We start from the raw sequence: 22,500 nt of genomic DNA, 5'->3' as shown, positions 1-22,500 counted from the left end.
AACTAAAATTTCCACATTCCATTAAAAGTTAAACCAAAGGATTTTACTTGTAATGAACTGTACTTGTTTCAGAGAAGTAGAATAGTAAAGCACTTCTTTTTACAATACAACTCTAAAAAAATTATCATGCTCTCAAAAAAAGGAAATCAAAGAGGTTTACTCATAATATTATTATTTTATTTATATCCTGATTTATTTAATTTCAAAAGAACATTGACAGTTATTATAGCCTGTATTTAAAGCAAAAGCACATTGATTTTATACTAGAAAAACATTCTTCTTTGAAAAGTTGTTATCCCCTTTTGAAAAGTAGTTTATGAAAACAAATTACAAGTTCTTTGAAATTTAGAACTAGAAGGTATTATTTATTTTTAATTCTTATGATAATAAAGTTGGTTCTTTTATTAATTCTGATTATTAGTATCATCAAATATATCCATTTTGTGTGCATTCATGATTTTAAACAAAAATACCAATATTGATTATTTTTCTATCAGCCAGTTTCTCAGTTTTGAATGTACAGTACCATAGCTTGAAAAAACTTTCAGGCCCTGATGAAGATGCCACTACACAGTAGTAGTTGTGCTACTGAAATTACACCACTCTCCAACACATTTGAATGTGACCTCCACCATTCAACAGCTGGCATGCACTTGGTCACAGAATTACTAAATATAATTGCACGACAAGGAGCTGCTTTGGCTTGAAATTTCATGATGACTGGGACAAGTGAGGGAAACTTTTCATTGTCATAGTCCATTGTATTATTCACTTCTGCACTTGTGTTATGACTTTGCCAAACCTCTTTTTCTAAACAGTTATTGCATCTGTCATTGCAAAAATTTGTGATTAATTCTTTCCATATATTCACTGCTTCAGCAGTTGTACATTTATCACAGTACTTAGTCCAAAGCCACAGATATTGGTTCTAGTCATGCAAGTAGGTCCTCTGCTTAACACCTCAGTGTTAAGTTAGACACCTCTCTAACATCAATCTGCGCCCTGTCAGATTCACAAATTTTGATGAGAGCTGGCCAGTTTGTTAGATATATCTTCAGACAGTTACACATGATATTCCATCCTGTCTTGAGACACAACAAGACATTGCCCACCTTCCGGGCAGTATCTTGCAGAAGCATAGTGATTGTTTCTAAAGTATTTACTATATAAACCACAAGCTCTTTAATACTGCCAATTTCCAGATCATAAGCCAGAAGATTCAGAATGTGTGCAGTACAGCCATCAGTTGTTGCTCCTTTATGCTTTGAAAAACTTGTGGCAGAAGTTGGACATTATTTTTGTAATGCTGGAGTGGGAACACTTCTTTGAGGCACCTTCGGAGTCAGATTTTCAGTCTTACCTGGATTATCCAAATACTCTTTTGATAATTCTATTTTTCCTCTGAGATTTTATTCTATCTACTATTCCTTGTAACTCAAGTTTATACTGTTTGTATATAGCACTCCATCCTGTCCCAGAATTGAAGGAAATCTGTTAAAATGTTCACACACTGGATCACTCTTCCTGCCAGATACTTTAGGCCTTGTGGTCATTTACACATCTCTGCTCTTGCAGTTAGCTCAGGAATTAGTAGTTGTAACACCCAAACTACTATACAGTGGCACAAGTCTGGCCATGTCATAGAATGATATATACAGGAACAGGAGTCAGGACAGAGGTCATGCAATCTTGGCCAATGGCTACTGGGTTGCTTGACAGGTTCAGACACTTGGTAACTAAGTGAGAGATCATGCAACATGCTGTAGAAACACTCCAAAATATATTTTTTAACTATTGTATAGAGTATATAATATTTTATGCTGATAAAACAAAAATCTGAATAAGTTTTTTAAAAATCATTTTTTTATATGTGTATTTATAATAAATCTACTTCTGTGTGTGTGTGTGTGTTTTTCTTATACAGGTACTTTATACTGATTAAATTTACAGGAATGATGAACTGGTGCCTTTGCTAGTTGCTACTCAGTTCTCTTGACCTTTATACAACTGGACATCATGGAGTCTTTTGTGAGAATGGAGCATGACCCAGATGGGAATTCCCAGCAGGTGGCGGTCATCATGACAGGCCAGGTAAGTCTACCTAAAAAATATTGGTTATTTCAGTGTAGAAAATCCGGAAATGTTAGTAGTGGTATGTTTTTTATTGAGATTTAGGTTTTCCAATAACAACCAGTTAGCTTTTCTCCTTTTGTTCAGTTATTAACTGAATGTATCTCTAGGACACTATCCCTTTCCCATGTTTTGAAGAACTAATGTAACTCATATGATAATGATTGTTTTATTTTATAATGTTAACCCATTGGATCCAAGTGACATGACCAAAAAAAAAATAAAATAAATAAATAACTGAGGACTGGAGTAAAGAGGATGTGCCATCATAAAAGAATTGGCTGAGACCTCTGGTGCCAGGAATGACTCATCATGAAAGCAAAAAACTCTTGGCAGAAGACTAAACTTCATGGAGATTCAGGAAGGGGTTCATGCATTATATCCAAAGTAGAAGATAAATATAAACTTTGGAAAATGGCAAAAAAATATGCTTATGCAGTCAAAGAGATAATAACAGTTTTGAATCCACATCTGGGCTGGGTCTACAAGTCACACACTCAACAGAGCTTAATACCTGGGGCAGTATTCACAAAAGTTCTGAGATTCTGAAATTTGTCTTAGACACACACACACACACACACACACACAAAAAAAAAAAAAAGTATGATTAGCCAAGTTGCCACATCTCAAAGTTAATGATGGCTATAGAATTCATATTTAAATTGTAATAAACCCTATTTTGATCATCTTTTGTAATAAGACAGGGTAAATATGGTAGTAAATCTTACTTATAATGGGAATATTACACATTAAGTATATATAAATGTGATGTGGCATTCCTATCCTAATTCTCATTGCATCAGTTGTAAAGGCGGGTGCCTTTGTTTGTATTTTTTAAATAAAACAACAATAAAAATATAGGAGATGGCTCGGTTAACATTTGATAATTTATCAGAAGAGGCCTCAAAGCTTTTCTTATTAATGTACATATATTGTATATGTGCCTTTATATTTATATTTACATTTGCACACACATGCACATAAAAGTGTAAATAGTTTTGAGCCTGAGTGATTATTAATATGTTCTTTTTATCTGCACAGGTGTACAGGGAGGCTGGCTTAAAGCACAGTGAGCATCCCAAAGTGGAAGGGATGCTTTATGATAAACTATGTCAGATTGGAAAGCACAAGCTCAGGGATGATGTTCGTAAGATGGCCTTGAATATTGCATTGATGGTAAGTTTATACAAACATATATTTAGGAAATGGATAAATGAATGCATAATTTCCTAAATTTAAGGATAAACTGTATGAAGACCCTATGAGTTAAGCACTTTTTCCATCAGTTTTTGTATTTCCACATGAAATTGAAGGTTTCTGTATATGTTCCATTCATGGTAGTGTGACTTACTTCCATCTTGATCTTGTGCTATGGAGGATCTATAATACTACTATTGATAATTAAAAAAAAAAAAAAAAAATTTCTTTTTTCTTTAGTGTCGTAAATGTATAATGTATGCGGATGCTTGTCTGATTCCTCATACATAACTGATTTGTTTACATGGGAACAGTGGTACTTTGCCACTGTGATAGGGTCAGACTATTTGCATATGGAAAGTTCAAACAACATAAAAATAGACAAATAAAAGAGCTTGTGTCGTAGGTCCTTATATTCTCCATATTTCTATTAACCCGTTGGATCCGGGTGACATGACCATCACATCATGAAAAAATCCAGGTTGAGGGATGGTAATGTGAACATTCTGCCAGGAGAAAATCTGGCTGTAGACCAGGTGATGTGAACCTGCTGTTGTGAGTGTTGGAGCTGAAGGCCGTGGTGTCGGAAAAGACCCACCAGGAGTGCACAAACCAATAGGGAGGTTTATTTTACTCATTTGGTGATTTGGCATTATTCCCATTGATGTATGAGTGTGGAATGAAATGACTGCGAATGGTGACTGGAAAAGCACTGGCTCCACGGAGGACCCCATTTCCATGCTCAGCATTGTACTCCTGGTGCTGTGAGTGATGACACAGGTTGTTTTACAGAAAATTGACCATTATGTAAAAATATTTAAAATTATATAAATTACGTAGTGTTACATAGTTTTATTGGCCAGAGTAGTAGACTACCTTGAGAGATGATTGGAGTCTGTGCAAAGAAAAAAAATTATTTACCATCTGGATAGTGCAAATCAAATGGCAAATATGGATATTGGAAAATGGCCAAATAGCTAAAAATGCTTATGTGTAAAAAGAATAAATAACTTGGAAAATAGTGTTTGCATGCACCTGGCCTACAAGCAGAGTGGCCACTTATGTAAGCTTAATGCCAAGATTTTTGGGGATTTGATTACTGTGACGCAACCAGACCCAATGGGTTAAGGGATATGTGACACTTCATATAGTATTGATGAATCATTTGTAACATGTCTGAAGAAATTAACCCATAATTGACGGGTAGCATTCATAGAGGCCGGGGCCTCGCTGCCGGGGGCTTATATCGTCGCCCTAGCATGCGCGACCACTCATGCCAAATACCAGCATCCCATGCCGTTTCTTCGTAATACTACGAAGATATGTTGTATTTTCAATTTTCATTATTTTTTACAGTCTCTACTTGCCAAACTTCCTGATAAATCGAGACTGAAGGGTATTTTTGTTGTTATATAGACTCCATAGTTGATCATTATTCGGTCTATAGTCCGACTAAAATAAGCAGTGTGCGGCATCATGGAGTTGAAATTGTCGGTTTGTTGCATTTTTTTTGTTTGTTGCATGGTAAAAATGAGAAAGTGTTAAAACAGACTTAATCACACTTTCACTGGCAAAAAAATAATCTTTTGCCGTGATTGTAACAAAAAAAAACTCATGGCATGTCCATGCATACTCTATGGCATGTGCGTACATGCCCCCGGCAGATGGTCCCGCCATGCCATGGCATGTGCGTACATGCCACCCGTCGCCAATGGGTTAAGATATCTACTTTAGACTTATAGGGACAGTCTTGTGCACAGTAGGGAGAGGGAGGATAGCAGTGTGGATCTTCTATGTAGAATTCATGCACTGAATGCTTGAATGCTGATCTGTTCATGTTTAGGATAAATTATCATATATCATCCAACTGCAACTGAACCAAAGCGAGGCCCAGAAGGCTACTCAGAGACTGTACTTGTCAGTGATTGTCATATTGTGACCTGGGCTTTCCTTTAACCCCTTGGATCCCGTTGCATCATGGCAATCACATGACCAAAAATCTGGGCATTAGGCTTACATGTGCAGCTGCTCTGCCGGGTGGCGAGTTGTAGGCTGGGCGAACGAGAACACGTGTGTGATGACAAGACTTCATGCCTCCTAATAGCAATGTTATTTCCACTGTTTACATATAGCATTTTTAGCTTTTTGGCCATTTTCAAATGTCCATATTTGCCATTTGATTTGTGTTATCCAGATAGTAATAGACTATTTGCTTTGCATAGACATATAATGTAAAATCACCAAATAAGTCTAATCAGCCTCCCAAGAGGTTTATGCACTTGTGGGGAATTCTTTGAGACCTCCCTCCCCCATGCAATTGTAAACTATATTTTGTGCATATTTTCATTCTTTAGTCTACGGTTTTCATCCCGTTTATTGCTCAGAAATTTAAAAATCCAGGTTTTAGGTGGTGTTCATACTGCGACATTCGTTCAAGAGAAAAAGGTTTCAATCAAAATAAACCTATGGATGCTGAATGGTACCATAGCTAATGTAATCAAAGCACTGAGAAGGTTGTTAGAAATTTGGACACTTGCCAAAGTTTGTTATCTAATGAAGTTATATACCAATAAAATCCTCGTTTAGTGGACTCTTCAGTGAGACTATTGGCATGGCAACCACTTCTTCCCCCCCCCCCCCCCTTTTTTTTTTTTTTTTTTTTTTTTAATGAGATAATAAAGGAATAGAAGACTGGATGGTAATGCTATTACAAATATATTGTAATCACATTACCCTAGCATGAATACAACATATTCATTCAATATTGAGAAATATAGAAATACATCTATAAAGTAATGAAGTGTGGGACTTACTTGAGCTATTGAATTTTTCCTATGCTCCAAACAGGGAGGATGGGGGGGGGGGGGGTATTACTTCTGAGTCTGTATATATGTATATAAAAACACAAAGTTAAAGTGTTTAAATCATTCTGATTTAATAAGATTAAAGCTATTTCTATGTAAAGGGAAAATTATTAGTTACATCATAAATCAATATTGATTACTCTAATAAATTAATAAATAGCAGTTGGGTGTGGGGAACCTGTGTATAGTTGCCTTCAATCATTTATGAAAGTTAGGTGGGTTGTCCATGTGTTTATGGCACCAGTGGCTTATGGCGGTATCCACAGGTTGCATGTGTAATTGGAAGCACATGGAAAAGGTGAAGACCATGCACAAGACTATTTTCAAAATTCAATATAGTATTTATTATAGAGCAGGTGTCATATTGAACTATCATTTTCTACATGAAATAGGCTATATCTCACTTATTCTTCCAAAGGTCATAAATCCACTTCCAACATGATTTTTGTAATGAAGCGCTCTTTACATTGGAAATTATTGATTTCAAATCGAATTTGAATTTGGTGGACAGTACCAGCTGCTGGAGTGAGACCCAAACCAAAATTTTATCATAATTTCCAATATTATTTTTTGACAAGTACATCACATTCGTTACACAAACTGACCAATATAAGAATAAGAATAAGCTACAGCATATTACTAGGGAGTCTCGATGCAGAGCGCATATCATGTATAAAAGTTCAATTTTGATAGAAATTTTTCACAAAATATTTGATTATAAATCATTGATTTTTATTATTTTATTACTAGTAGTAGTAGTATAAAAATCTGTTATGTAGAACCTTATTGAGTGCTGCCATAATACTTATTATCACTCTTAACCCCAACGATCTATATGATGTAACCATCACATGAAAAAATTTGGCTTGGGGGTGGTGACATGAACATGACACTGCGGCAAAATCTGGCTATGGGCCAGGCGACATGAACTTGCCATCGTGAAGGTTTTGGCTGAAGGCCGGGTTTGACAGGAAAGATTCACCACAAGTGCACAAGCCTTTTAAAGGGTGGTTAGACTCTTTTAGCATTTAAAAAGAGGGCTTTTGCATTATTCCCATGGACATATGAGTATGGAATGTAATATCTGTGAGCCATGACTGGAAGAGTGCCAGCTCTAAGGAGGACTCTATTTCCATACTCAACATCCTATTCCTGGCGGCTGTGACTGGTGACATAAGCTATATTACAGAAAATTTAATATGAAAAATAAGACAACAAACTGTTACTTATTTTTCTTTTTCTTGCACTGAGTTATAGAATACCTAGAGAGATGATATGGAGTCTGTGCAAATATGGACATTGGAAAAAAAAATTTAAGCTGAAAACAATTATCCATAAAAAGAGAAAATTATATTAGAAAGGTGAGGCATAAAGTCTTGCCTCTGCACATGAGTGTTTTTGTGCACCTGGCCTACAAGCCACATGTCCATCAGAGCAGCCACTCATGTAAGCCTAATGTCCATATTTTGGTCCATGTGAGTGTTGTGAAGCAACCGGATCCAAGGGGTTCATACATCCTTGGGTAGATATGAATACAAGTTGAAACATCTCGGATATATTCATGTATAGACCACTGGATAACAGATTTTTGTTCCATTTTCTGAGCTCAGTGTTTGAATAAGAATAATAGTTCCAATTTTATGTATGGTTTTACTCTTATAAGATTCATTCTGTAATTATATCTAATAGTTGTTACAAACACAAGAAATAACTCTATACATTTAACCCATTTCTGATGGGTAGTATTCATAGAGGCCCGGGACTCGCTGCCGGGGGCTTATATCGTCGCCCGATCATGTGCGACCACTCATGCCAAATACCAGCATGCCGTTTCTTCGTAATACTACGAAGATATGTTGTATTTTCAGTTTTCATTATTTTCTAAAGTCTCTACTTGCCATACTTCCTGATAAATCGAGACTGAAGGATACTTTTGTTGTTGTATAGACTCCATAGTTGAGCATTATTCGGTCTATAGTCCGAATAAAATAAGCAGTGTGTGGCACTGCTTTTTTTTTATTGTTGTTGCATGGTAAAAATGAGAAAGTGTTAAAACCGACTTAATCACACTTTCAGTGGCAGAAAAATAATCTTTTGCCGCGATTGTAACAAAAAAAACTCATGGCATGTTCATAGATACACCATGGCATGTCCATACATGCCCCCGGCAGATGGTCCTGCCATGCCATGGCATGTGCGTACATGCCACCCGTCGGCAATGGGCTAATAGAGTTTACTTGCTGATACAGATGACTTCCCTTGTCTCTTTACAAGTATGTTTCCCTCATCTCCTGATGAGTACAAGTATCCCCCTACAGATATGAAGTGATGCAGACCCTTGTCAATGTCACTTTGTTCACATTACACAAAATTCTGTACAGATTTTAAAAGGATTAATAAATTCAGCAAGGATAGTCCACTCAGTCGTCCACATTCAATCATGGTTGGGACTGAATTGCAGTGCGAGTGCCACACAAGCTCCCTGGCCTCTCTTGATCCTGTTGACCCAGCATAGAGCACAGCTTACCAGGGTTGTAGATTATCACCCTTATGTCCACAAAACAAAGTGTCTACAGCGCCTTGTAAAATGCTAAAGGCTTATCCCCTCCATAGGATCAACACCACTCACTGTACCATACAACCTATTTCAACAGTACCAGAAGTCTGGCCTTTGACAGTTCTTTGGACATTCACAAACTCACATCTGTGCATAATGTCATTATCAAATGCCATATCATGTTTTAACAAGCATAAGTCCATACTCCCAAGAAATAACCAGAGGTGTATTCTAACAGTCATTTGGTAGTTTCCTTGCTCATATACAGATATCAGAAGGTAACTAATTCCTAATAACCCCTCTGCCCTTCCCCCTCTTCGGGGATGGTCCCCTTAAGTAGTAGTTGTTGTTTTGATGTTTACATCACTACTTTAGATCTGTCTATTAATATCTTAGGAAATGAGTATGCCATATCTTCAAAATGTTATATTTCTGATTGATTGTGTGTGAATGTTCACAGAAATTTTTATATCAGTTGGATTTACTTTAATCAAATGATCATTCACAGCCATAAATAAGAAAAGTTTAAGTTTTAGTTCTTAATCTGTTCCTGACCTTTACTGGTTCAGCATTACTACAATTTTGTATTACATTTGTGTGTGTGTGTGTGTGTAGGAGTGTGTGTGTGTGTGTGTGTAGGAGTGTGTGTGTGTGTGTGTGTGTGTGTGTGTGTGTGTGAGTGTGTGTGTGTGTGTGTGTGTGTGTGTGTATGTGTGTAGGAGTGTGTGTGTGTGTGTGTGTGTGTTACTTTTCTTTAGAAACAAACTTATTATCAACAAATGTTATAGAAGAGGTCATAATTTAGATTTTTCCTTTCTTGTTGAACTAAATGTGGCAGTCATGGGTATTTGGTTTGCATGTCATACTCTTACTAAGTGTAAGCTTACCAGCTATTTACAGTGTCTGCAAATAAGATCCAGATGCAAGGTGATCCAAATGCTATTGATCAAAGAAAGTAATACTAATTTTAAAAAAAATGAATTGATGGTTTAAAAAAGCAGATGATACATATAGTGTAATAGTAATTTTAAAGGCAGTCTCTCAATCATTAGGGAATTGAATGGACCAAGGACCAATAGTTCAGTGGCCTGGATGAGCTTGGGAACAGAGCCTGTATCCATATTTTCTAGCTTTTCTTTGCCATATACCACAGATTTTCAATAGGATTTAACCCAAAATCATACATGGCTGTGATGGACTAAGTCACAAATGTCACTGTACGATAGCATACTCCGCAGTAAATCAAAGGGAACTCATCTTTCTCCAATAGTAGTAACATCCTTTGACACCACTATTAGGTACAGGCACTTAGAGTGAAGAGAAACTTTTTTTAAATAAAATACATCTATGGCAAATAGGTGCCTAATGTTGTGCTTGAAGTACTGAATGCAAGCTGGAGAAACTGCCAGTGCACATCAGCAAACTGGCATTACTGACAACTTGCCAATTTTTGATACTGCAGTTATTGAGATAAGGTGAGAGAGTTCTTGGGTCAGTCCAAAACCATAGTATTGTGATTCTTGAACCACTTCATGCGTATTGACTCATTAGAGAACTTAACATTTTCCCAGTCTTTAATGGTCCAATTTTTTTTGCAATTTTTGCAAAAAATACATTGCCTTTGCATTTTAGGCATGGTAAGGGCATGGGTGCAGGATGGCAGGAGGAGAGGCTGACATCTTTTGAAGGTGATGCTAAATTGAACATGTAAATACATTTCTCAGTATTTCTGTTTTTTCTTGTTTAATTTGGGGACTGAAATGTATGGATTTGACAGTAGTATACATTTCAAGAGCTTCAGTCCACAGAGATATCTTCCTGTGACCCACAGTGGGGGTAGCTCAATACCCAGTATCTCTTTGACTAATTTCAGCCACTACTTTTCACTAAGTCTAGTTGAGCTCATATATTATGTGATCTCTCTTCACTAAGTTGAAGGATAGTGTCATCAGAAAATGCCTTCCCCAGTATGTGCAACACACAAGTAGCTAAACTTATGGTGTAATTTGTATGAATGGCAATGTAGCACCACACATGTGAAGAACCTTCTCTTATGAAGTAATACTGAACAGATGGTGTTGTGTGACTCCTCCTGACTGTCTGCCAGAATTATCATACCTATGTTTGATCCCAAAGTTTTTCATACTGACACAGTTGCATTGATGTATGTATGATGCAGTACTGATCACATTTGCATTCCGATCTTATTTGCAGGTACTGTACTTGCCTATATATTCTATGAGAGTAGGGATTTGTAAGAATATTTTTGGCTTTGGCTATATGTTCTGGTGAAAGGCCATAGCTTTACCCCATTTTATATTTTCTGCTGGAATCCCTTTTACTTTGAACTGGAATGAAATTGTTTATGGCTTTGATAAAATTGATCTTCCTGATAGGACATTATATAGACCAAGGTCATGTTTAATCTTGAATTCTGCTGCAAAAATGTGTGTGTAAGTTCTAGAAGATAGACTTGTTACTCACCCAAATTTCATTTGGTAACAGGTCTCTGACAAGGAATTCAAGCCAACAGTTGCATGGCTTGATAACTTCATGCGACGTTTCTGCTTGTCAAGAAAAAAAATGGGATTTCATAGCTCAGCAATGTTGAAAAGAAAAGTAAGTATAGATGTTATTGTAAAGTTATTATAGTATTCATAAAAGTGATGAGATTACATCATGAATGAATATTAATTATGTACTATAGTAGTTTTGATATACTTGAGATATATATTTTTCTCTAATGTTTATATAAAAAATTATGTGTGCTTAATAAATGTAAAAGATGATAATAAAGATATTGATAAATGTGATACCAAGGTAATGGTGTTAAGGTTCAAATATTCTCATATTAACTTCAAGAAAAAATGCATTCAAATTTCTGAATTGAACAGGATAATGTCCAGCCTCAGACTCAGACTCCTGCCAGTGGAAGTGGCTTGACTCAAGAAGATGTTTTTAGTGTTTTGGGGATAAATATGGATGGGAATGGGCTCCCTGAAGAGGAGGGCAAAGTGGCATCCAGTGAGAAGATCTTAGAAGATGTAATTGCTGAGACAGAGAATGGAGTCAATGGAAACCAAGGCATAGAAACTGATAGCCAGACAAGTCTCTTGGATACAGTTGATAAAAATTGCTCCATAGAAGACCTCTTTGCATCAGATTCAGAAAATGTAGAGAGCAAAACCACATCATTAGACCAGAATGTTACTCCTGGTCCAAAGAAGGAGCAAGTTGTATGTGAAGAAATAGAACAACTTAATAAGTTAGAAAACCTTACAAATCAGATGGTCCAAAGTCAAGATTCTGATGATGATATTATAATAGAAAAAAGTGTATTGAAAACAGATACACTTCCAAAAGAATCCAAGATGGATATAGAAAAAGAAACCATTAAAAAGGAGCAGGATTCTTCAAATGATGAAAAAAACAATGACAATGATTCATCAAAAGGAAGTGATAGTGGTAAGATTTTAGTTGATGTTTGAGAACCTATAAAATATGAATAAGTAAATATTATCTATTGCTTTCTTCTTCTTCTTCTTCTTTTTCTATAAGGCCTGTGCATTGCCATGGTTTTGGAATGAGCATCAAGTTGTGGGCATTTGACTGGCAAATCAGAAATGCTTTGTTCTTGTGTTATTAGCAAATTTTATGATACAACTAAAATATTGGAATAGGTTGCTTAGTGTATTAATAATGTGCTTGTGTATCTTACATTTTAGTGTTTCAGATATTTTTAAAATATTTGTTGTATAATTAGATTTACTTCTAGTTTTTCCATTCATTTTACTTCTTTCCTAAATGCTTTTACTATACATCTACACATGAATTATTTATCCTTGTAGTCTCCCAGGACATTCAGGTCTTTCTAGAACCATATGACAAGTTTTTAGATTCTTTTGTCATACACATTCAGAAATGTAATTATTACTTCTTTCAGTTGAAGAATTATGTTCTTTGAAAATGTCCCTTCACTTTCCTGAAAAGATGAAAATTAGGAAGATTAGCTCTAACCAGCAGTAGATGGCCCTGAATTTCCAACGTGAAACACTCAAGGATGATCACACGACTGGACGTGGGCCTCTCCCACAATTCTTCCTTTGATCTCTGACCATGCACGAAACCCCATCTTACTCATATTTTTCCATGCCCAAGATGGTAACAATTTCACAAGTTATGCAAATGGTATGAGAATATCATTTTTATGAATGGCACATATTGTGACAGGTGCTTTTAGATGTTAAGAGACCAAATTGCAGATATGCTCTTGTTCAGTTTAAACAGGTACAGGCTGTGTGTGTGTGATGTGCAGTCAAATGCTACTTACCAAACACCCTTTATTTCACTTATTCATGTCAGGTGACAACCTATCATGACATTGCAAAAATTCACTTGTGTCTAAATATATCATGTGCAGTTGAACTTGCTCTAAGTTATAAGCATTAAAAAATTGTTAGTTATTTGACCCTAGCATGAGAAAAAACAGCCCTCTTTCTTCTTCATTTCCTTTCCCCTCCAAAAAAAATAATTTATGCTGCAGAGTATACTGCCTGCAATTCCCTGCACATAGCTTAGTGTGGCACAGGGAAATCCCAAGTGGGTCAAAAAGACTGATTGCATAATGGTAATATAGGGAAGATAGACATGATATATAATTAGTAAAAATTCCCTGTCACTTAATTAACTTCAAAATAGATGAAAGTTATATCATACTAAACCAAAATTCTGTATCCATTTTGCCTCTTAGATGAAAGGTTTGAGGTCATGGTTCCTGATGACTGAATTTGGTAGATTGTCAAATATCAAAACTTGGATTCTTTAAAATTGTATCAGATTGTTAATAAGTTTCTTTTTGTCTATTTTTTTCCCACTTTCAGCATGCACAGTTAACAGTGACCATGACACATCTAAATGCATGATGAAAACCTCCCCTTTTGTGGTGGAATTTATAGGTAATTTTTTTATCACGTAATTTAATTTTCTGTAGGTTACTTTATGGACTTTTGGCAGTGAATTGTTTTAAAATAGGAGGCTTGCAATGTGCTCATACTTTTGTGTGTATTCTAGAAGTTTTATTGATTTTCTTTGCACTCATGTTCTTTGAAACCTGTAAATCTCTGCCTGACTTCACCAGATAAAGACAACACAAGAGATAAAAAATCAGCAGATGGAAAAAGGAAGAACAGTGGTTCATCAGATGGTGACTCTCAGCAGGAAGACCAGGCTGATGCTGGAGGGAAGAAGTCCAGGCAAGTGGAGGATGAGATGACAATCAGATACACCAAAGAAGAGGATGAATATTACCGAAAGAACATAAATGGTAAGAAACCTTGATTTTTCTTCTTCTTCTTGAATGAGAATAAACATTTTCATGATGCAAGAGATGTATTTAACTGTTTTCAAATATATGATCATCATAAATACATGTATTTTTGACAATGATATATTCAAAACCATTTAAAAACATCCCTTGTATTGTGAAAATATTCAGTCTCTTTCATACCTTTTTTAAATTTGTCACCATGAGTGTGGTTCATTGTCTTGTGTATATCTGAGAGTGCAGCTCATAAAGAGCTGTGAATATTTTTGTTATCGCTATAGTGGATGATAATAAACTACATAGAATTATAGATGTTGATTTGGTAGCTTGTGTTGCAGGTAATGCCCATGTGGGTTTAATGTAATTGGAGATGACTCTTGGGTGATTTAAGAGTGACCCCATAGTCATAATAAAAAGAATAAAATGATATCACTGGCTGACCTGTGTATGTTGTGAGTTTAAGATAAGGTTAGAAATATGTCAGATAAAATTATACAAAATTTTGCTCAGAAAAGAAAGAAATGATAGAAAAGTACAAAAAAGTGAAAGAAGGGATCTGTGAGGGAAAACAGGAAAACACAAAGAGAAAAACTAGTGAGAAACAAAGCTAAGGTGAATTTGTTAAAAACAAGAATAAGACAAGATAAGTATGGAACATAAGGCAAGTAGAGTATAAGTAGTGTTACGTACTGTAGATGTAGATTATGGGCCAGTGGGAAAGGTAAGGCAAAGGATATAAAACAGGTTTATTCTTACTGAAAAAGCACAGATAAACACAGGAAAACAGCAAAGCCATGTCATCTTGCAGAGCAGAGTAGTCCTAGATTTTTTGTACATAACTTCAGGGGAACAGGCAGCCTGAAATCCTGTGGGATGACCTGTCTGAAGACCGGAAATTCGCTACAATCATGTCCACTTTTTTTCTTCCAGATCTTCAAAAGAAGCTTCGTGATTCAGTGATGAGATGCACTGCCTGCAATGAACAAATCAATCATCAAATTCGATCCTTGGTCTATACCCACCCAGTACTAGGAGTTCTTTCATGCAAGGTGATCTGTCAATCCAGACCACTTACAATTCGATAAGACTTGTATTATAAGTAGTAGTAGGAGGCATAGTATTTTTTTTTATACTTATTTTAAGTATATGGATTATCAGAAATATAATCACTATGGTAGATAAATGTATACTTCATGAAACACTGAAAAAGTTTTCTATTAGTGTATCTGTTTCATATTTTTTTGCTAGATATGAAAATGCTGTTGGTTTTTAGGTTTATGATTTTATGTGTTAATTTTGCAGAGATGTAGGAAATATTATGGGAAAGGTAGATTTTGCAAAGATGAAGAAGGTTATGATGAGTACTGCAGATTGTGTGCAGAAGGAGGTGATTTACTGTGCTGTGAGCAGGAGGGTTGTTTCAATGGATTTTGTAAGGTAAACCTACAAATTGTTATCTTTGAAATCTTTTTGCTTTAGTTTGCACATTAAAAATGTAGGAAAATTCATGAAGAACTGACAAGTAGTGCAAAAGAATATGTGTACCAGAATTTCTCATGCATTTGTATTTTTTACATATTGTAAAATTGATCATGAGAATAGGTCCAAAATTTTTATTTTATTATTTCTACTGGAACTGTATTGAATTTTTTTCTCTGAAGCGCTGTATAAAGCGAACCATGGGTCGGTCTGAGCTGAAGAATGCAGAAACAGCAGAGAACTGGGCGTGCTACGTTTGTGATAAGACCTCGATGACAGAACTCCGAGCACTGCACAGAGCTATTCTGAGTAACTTAGAGGAATCAGAAGTGCAAGATGATAATCTGTCAAGGTAAGGGAATTCTGGAATTATGCATCCATATTAATTCATATATCTTACCCCGTATATGCCGGGCCACTCCTATAGCCATCATAACAAACCGACTCATCATGCCGGGTATGGCTATAGGTGTTGTGACATGCTAGTGTGTGTCGAGCGGAAAGTTCCTCTACATGTAGTGAACTCCCTGGCAAAATGGCAGGACAGTTACCAGAAGTCACCAGAGTCAGTGACACTGAGAGATTTCAGATACCGTCATTGAGGGGTTAAAGGGAACAATTTAAATCTTAAAATTGTAAGGTTTTATTGCATGAATGATAATGGTGATATTGTGATTAACTTGACCCCTTTCCCCTTTTCCTCACACGTGCCACATACAAAAGATTATTGCAAAAAATGGGTATTTGGTATGCATTGTAAAGTACTGTAAAAATTCCTTGCATTTCAATTAGAAGCACAGACTTTCACACAAACAAACATTGATTCCTCATAAAGGGGTTTGTGGCATCTTTACCTGGGCATTATTATATCCACGAAATTTACCCCTCTTTTCCAAAACCTTGTAAAGTATACATCTTTCCATGTAGGAAGATCATGATCTGTATTCCAACCCAGAATATGTCTTAATAAATTCATAATGTAAAAAGACAGCCTAAAGAACAATTTAACTCAAAACCAACAGGCATGGCATGTATGTATATGCCTTTATTAATTGTTTTAACAAATAGATGGCTTCACTTGTACGAAGTCACCAGTGATCCAATTATGAGTACAGTTTTCTCACCTGTTTACCCTTTTCCTTGATTTATATTTGATGTTATTTTATATTGCTGTTAATAATGTAAATAACATTATAGTAATGATAATGTCTATAATAAAGATAGCACCATTGGTATTGACTGTATTAGTTAAAAAAGTAAAAAATCCTGCAAATTCAAGGAAAGGTGAAATCAGGTAAGGTCACAAGGTCTACTAATTGACTCCTTTGTGGCTAAGCACTTGCAGAGCTATCTATTTGCAGAGACATTTCAACACACACACAAAAAATCTAAAATCTAAAGTGAGCACAGCATTTTCCCAGTGACATCGGGTTAATATACCTGGAATCTTTCCATGGTATCCTTGAAAAGGTTTTTTAGGCTTGTACCTCAATATTTTTATTTATTTATTTTATTTTATTATTATTATTTTTTTTTTCTTTTATAGCAAAAACTCAAAGCAAAACTAGTAATTATTTCTTAAAGTTATGATCATATAATATACATAGATTTTTTTTTTTTTTTTAAATGAATATATTAGACTCTGGGAATGATAAAAGCAGGGAATAACAATTTTATACTATAGAAGTGAACATATTAACCCATACGATCTGGATGATGCAACCATCATGTCATGAAAGAATTTAGCTTGAAGGGGAGGTGATGTGAACATGCCATCATGGAAGATATTGGCTGAGGGCCAGGGTGATTGGAAGTTGCTGTCATGAGAATTTAGACTGATGGCTGGGCTAACGTGAATGACTCGACACAAGCGCAGAGGGTGATTAGACTCAGTGGCCATTTAGCAAGGGTCTATTGCATTATTTCCTTTGATAAACACGAATGGAATGTACCATCCATGAGCCATAACTGGCAGAATGTGCCAGATCCAGGGATGACACTACTTTCATCATCAGGATCCTTTTCCTACCCACTGTGACCTGGCAGTGCACTTTATATTATTGAAAATTGAATGTTATTAAAAGAGACAAGTAAATTATTACTTGCTGTTATTAATATTGCACTGAGATTTGGTCTACCTAGAGAGTTGATATGGAGTTTGTGCAAGGAAAACCGTGTATTACCATCTGCATACAGCATATTTAATGACAAATACAGACATTAGAAAATGGCAGAAAAGTTCACCCCTTGCTGTCGGGTAACAGAAATCCCTGAGTGTGATGAAATTAAGGTGATTTCTGGCAATGACCAGACACTGGGCATGGGAGTCCACTACATCAAGCCGAATGTCCTGCTCCACATACTCTGGTGCGTTGCCATGTGTACAGGCTTACCCCGCAGACCAAGCGGTTTGTTATGACGCCGATACACATGACCCAGTAGTGATAGGTTAAAAATGCTTTTGCAGAAAAAGAGAAGATAACATTGCAAAGGGGAAGCATAGAGTCTTGTCACTGCACATGAGTGTTTGTGTGTGCTTGGCCTGCAGGCACACACAAACTCATCTGTTATAGTGGTTGCTCAAGTAATCTTAACCTCTTACTTCCTGCTCAACTCGCTGGAGCAAGTTGCGCAGGAAGTTCCGCTACACGTAGTGGACTCCCAGGTCCAAAGGCTGGACGGTTGTCAGAGGTCACCGGAATCAGTGACACCGTGAGATTTCTGGTACATTCATTGTAGGGTTAATGCTCAGATTTTGGGCCACATGCTGTCAGTGGAGTACTGGGATCCAAGGGGTTAATGTGAGGGGGGAAGTAACAGTGATGTCTTAATAATGAAGAGGGGGAATGAGGGTTTTGAGGTTAAATATAATGTATGTATTGCACATAGAGCAAAACCAGGTTTTTACCAGAATCAACCCTTAACCCTTAACCCTTTGTTCATGGGTGGCATAGTGCAGATGCCGCGGGTTGCATCCCTACAGGTGCAGCCCATATGGATTAAACCATTTGGCAAACCGCACGGCCGCCAAAAAAGCCACGCATATTGGGTCAAGATAGTTGATATTCTCACTTTTTTATATACATATTTGCATACATATATACTCCCAAGCAATGCATTGTGTGTGTTGGTCTGTAGTTTGCTAGTAAATACCTTGAATAAGTATTATCTCTTTCTTTACCTTCTCATCTTCATTTTTTTCTCTCTTGTAATTCAAAGTCATTTTTGGATTTAATTTAAATTTCCCTCTTTTCTTCTTTCTTTTTTCCTTTTCTATTTTTTTCTTTTTTTTGTTTGACAGGAAAGAATTGAGTAAAAAGAACTTACTTTCAAAGTTTGAGCTTCTGAAAAAGAATAGGAAGGAAAGAGCCACAAAGAATTCGCCCAAGAAAGTTGAAAAGGAAACGGAGAAGGACAAATCTGTTGATAGCAGAGGAAAGCACCGCCACGCCTGGCTAAACGAAAGCATTGAAACCATGGTTGATATGCTTTCATTATGTTTAAAGAATGTTGAAAAAATAAACAGCACTTGGAAGAGTTCCCAATACTCAGCAGAGGGAACTGAAAAGGCAGGTAAAAGAATTTTAAAGCAACTCACAGGGATGATTACCAATTTTGAAATCCTTGAAAAAAATGTTTCAGTTGATGTAAAAAAGCTCGTTTCAGAAGAAAAGGTAGAAAATGTTGATTCTATAATTGAGAACAAAAACAGAAAGACCAAAAAGGAAGTTGAGGAAAGTAACACATCTTCACCCAAAAAGAAAAGCAGCTTGAAAGAAATCAACATGGAAGCTGAAGAACAGGTTACACCCAAAAGAAAGAGGAATAAGTCAAAGATTGATGATGAAGATATCAAGACAGATGCAGAGGAAGGAAGTAGAACCAGCAGTAGAAAGACTGCAAGCCAAGATTCTTCAAAGGCATCAAGCAAAGAGGAAATGGAAGTAGATGATGCAAGCCAGGATTCAAGCAAGGCCAATTTTAGATCAGAGGATGAATGTTCAGCGGATATAGATGACCCTGTAGAACAGGATGAAATGAGGAGTAATGTCAGTGATGCTGCAATAGAGGAAAGTGGCAACAAAGGTGTCTCAGAAACTAACGATGAGACCGAGATAGAAAAGGCATTAGCCAAGACAAAATCAGCATCTGATGGTGAAGCTGATGAGGCAGAGAAAGATTCAAGTATTCTTTCCTCTGCTACAGTTGAATATGTTGGAAAAGAAATTACTGAAAAATGTAAAAGAAGTGCAAAGGCAAGTTTGTCAAAGAAAAAGGATGGTGAAGAAAGTGCTGATACATCAGAAGAACAAAAGACCCCTCTATCAAATGCAAGGAAGACCAGGAGAAGCAGAAGTACAGAGGAACTAGATGAGGTGAATGTAAAGAAGGAACTTGACTCAGACATTGAAAAAGAAGTGAAAAGTAAAAGAGGAAGGAAGGCCAAAGATCAGAAAAAGGAAGAGAAAGAAGAAGAGGCAGATGAGAAAGGCTCATTCAGAAAGGATGAATCTGTAGAAGAAAAGAAAGTAATTAAGAAAGAGAAGGAGGAGGAAGACAGTGAAGATTCTAATGCTGAGGCAGATAACAAAGAAAATAAATCAAAAGGAAGAAAACAAAAAGTTCAGAAGGAGGAGAAGCAGAAAAAAGAGAAAAAGAAATTGATTAGTGATGAGGAAGAGGAAAATGGCTCTGAGAAAATACCAAAAGGTAAGAAACAGAAAAGAGGAAGAAAACCCAAAGACGACGAGAGTGACGAGGAAACTGAAAAGAAGAGTAAAGCAAAGGGAAGAGGAAACAGAGAGTCAGAAGACGGAGATTCAAAGGAAAAGAAGAAGACTCAAAGAAGAAGAACAAAGAAGAGACGGCAGGAAGACAACGATGAAGATGATATGTTGGGAATTGGAGATGTGTCATCCAATGATGAATCATCAGAAGAGGAAGACACAGATACAGAGATGAGGAGGCGGAGAGAAGAGTATGAAGATCATAGTGTGAAGAAAAAGAAGAAAAAGATGATGAAGAAGGATACCAAGAAGGGGAAGGGCTCTGAAGAAGGAACAGACAGTAATGATGAGAAGAAACCCAGGAAAAGCCCAGTGAAAAGCAAGGGAAAGAAGAAACAGGAAGAGGTGAATGGAAAGGAAAGTTCAGATGAAGAGGAAGCTAATGATAAAGAAGCAGCTGAGAGTAAAAAAGGTGGAAACAGTCCTAAGAAGTCTGATGAACATGAAAAGAAGAAGAAGAAGAAGGAGAACAATGAGGCTTTCTCAGAGTTGCTAGCAAGTGAATCTGAAAATGATAAAGACAACTCAGGTGATGAGGAGGAAACCAGAGCAAATGACGAACCCATGGAATGCAGCCGAGGAGAAAGTTCTGAAGAGGGTACCCCAGAAAAAAGGAAACGACAAGCTGGTAAGAGCAAGGGTGAAATTAGTGGTGAGAACATGAGCACCAAGAAAGGAGAAAAACAGAAAAATATGAAAAGAAGCAGTACACCTAATAAGGATGACAACCAGATGGCCATGGCTTCTCTCCTGGAAAGTGAGAGTGATTATGAGCTAGAGGACAAACCCAAGCCCAAGTGTAAGAAAAAGAACTTCCTCAAGAAATATGCTGAGAAGATGGAGAAAGTGAAGCACCTAACAGAAGAAGAGAAGGAAGAACTAAAGGAGAAGCAGCTGGAGAGTAAGTGCCAGACCAAAGTACAGACGATCAGCACAGAAGTCAAGAGCAAATTGGAGAAAGATGAATTCATTGACGTCAAAGAATTCCCCGAGTTCAGGCGAAAGAAGGAGACAGAGCGCCAGAAACAAGCAAAACATTATGATGGTGAAGCTGATGAAGAAGATTCAGATGAGGAATTTGAAAAGCTCATGAAGTAAGTAGGAACTGTTTGGTATTTTGGTGGTTTTGTGCTTCTGCATTCATATGAGTCAAGTGATCACTTTATTATCATCATTTTTATCAGTAGTGATATTTTATTTCCTTTTTGTTTTGTTTGCTTTTATTTTTCCTGTATTTTTGATGTATGATTTCGTAAATAGAAGTTATTTTAGGAAGCCTAAATTCTTTGGTTACCTCCAGAGTCACTGCAGTATATATATTTTTTTATGTTTTTTAATTATTATCTTTTCTTTTCTTTAAATGAGACAGTTGACTTTTGAAAATATAAAGAATATTAAAATTTATAACCAGTACCAGAAGACATGGTAGGAAGTATTTTACAATGTGCTTCAGCAGATGTGTATATTCTATTAAAAGAAAGGAGGCACTCTTTATGAAAGAAGTGGAATAGTCTGATGAGTATAGACCTTTTTAAAATTATTATTATTATTATTGTTATTTTTTCTCATTCTTTCTTTGTTGGCATCTCTTTCTCTATCCTCTTTTACTTTCCCTCATTCTGTATCTGTGTGTATACCTGTGTATGTCTAGAAAGAGAGAGAGAGAGAGAGAGAGAGAGAGAGAATGCATGCATCAACCATGGTTGATCCTTTGTACCTGAGTGAGTACTTGAACAAGTGATTGAGATTTCTCCCCACCTCCAGTGCTTATATTTTTATTGAAATCATCAGGAAAATTATTATTTGAATTTTAGATTTTGCTTAGTTTTGTTACACTCCTAGGATTGTATTACCCTTTATGGATTTACCAACTTATTTTCACTTCTTCAACCTTTAACTAATGATAAAACTGATGATAATATCAAGAAAATGTAAAATACATATTAAGAACAGTGATGATAATAGGAGCTACTAACAATATCTGCCAAAGTTAGAAACTTTATAAAGATTTTTAGATATAGTTTTGTGTATACTCTTTTGAGCTAGCTAGCTAGCTTTTCTCTCTCTCTCTCTCTCTCTCTCTCTCTCTCCTCTCTCTCTCTCTCTCTCCTCTCTCTCTCTCTCTCTCTCTCTCTCTCTTCTCTCTCTCTCTCTCTCTCCTCT

At 36.3% G+C, this 22,500-nt stretch overlaps 1 protein-coding gene across 1 annotated transcript in view; it reads left to right on the top strand.

The window, feature by feature from the left end:
• LOC119573999 (transcriptional regulator ATRX-like) overlaps positions 1 to 22,500 on the top strand; it is a 71,602-nt gene that overhangs the window by 1,281 nt on the left and 47,821 nt on the right. The window contains exons 2-11 of the mRNA XM_037921097.1: positions 1,951 to 2,091; positions 3,172 to 3,306; positions 11,254 to 11,367; positions 11,643 to 12,213; positions 13,629 to 13,703; positions 13,886 to 14,071; positions 15,002 to 15,120; positions 15,374 to 15,508; positions 15,733 to 15,902; positions 18,852 to 21,431. Of these exons, the coding sequence (XP_037777025.1) occupies positions 2,017 to 2,091; positions 3,172 to 3,306; positions 11,254 to 11,367; positions 11,643 to 12,213; positions 13,629 to 13,703; positions 13,886 to 14,071; positions 15,002 to 15,120; positions 15,374 to 15,508; positions 15,733 to 15,902; positions 18,852 to 21,431 (4,160 nt within the window). The 5' untranslated portion in view covers positions 1,951 to 2,016. The remainder of the gene's footprint in view (positions 1 to 1,950; positions 2,092 to 3,171; positions 3,307 to 11,253; positions 11,368 to 11,642; positions 12,214 to 13,628; positions 13,704 to 13,885; positions 14,072 to 15,001; positions 15,121 to 15,373; positions 15,509 to 15,732; positions 15,903 to 18,851; positions 21,432 to 22,500) is intronic.

Source organism: Penaeus monodon, chromosome 6 (assembly GCF_015228065.2).
Source record: "Penaeus monodon isolate SGIC_2016 chromosome 6, NSTDA_Pmon_1, whole genome shotgun sequence".
NCBI lineage: Eukaryota > Metazoa > Arthropoda > Malacostraca > Decapoda > Penaeidae > Penaeus > Penaeus monodon.
The sequence above is the reverse complement of the archived record's forward strand: the minus strand, read 5'-3'. Positions and strand labels throughout refer to the sequence as shown.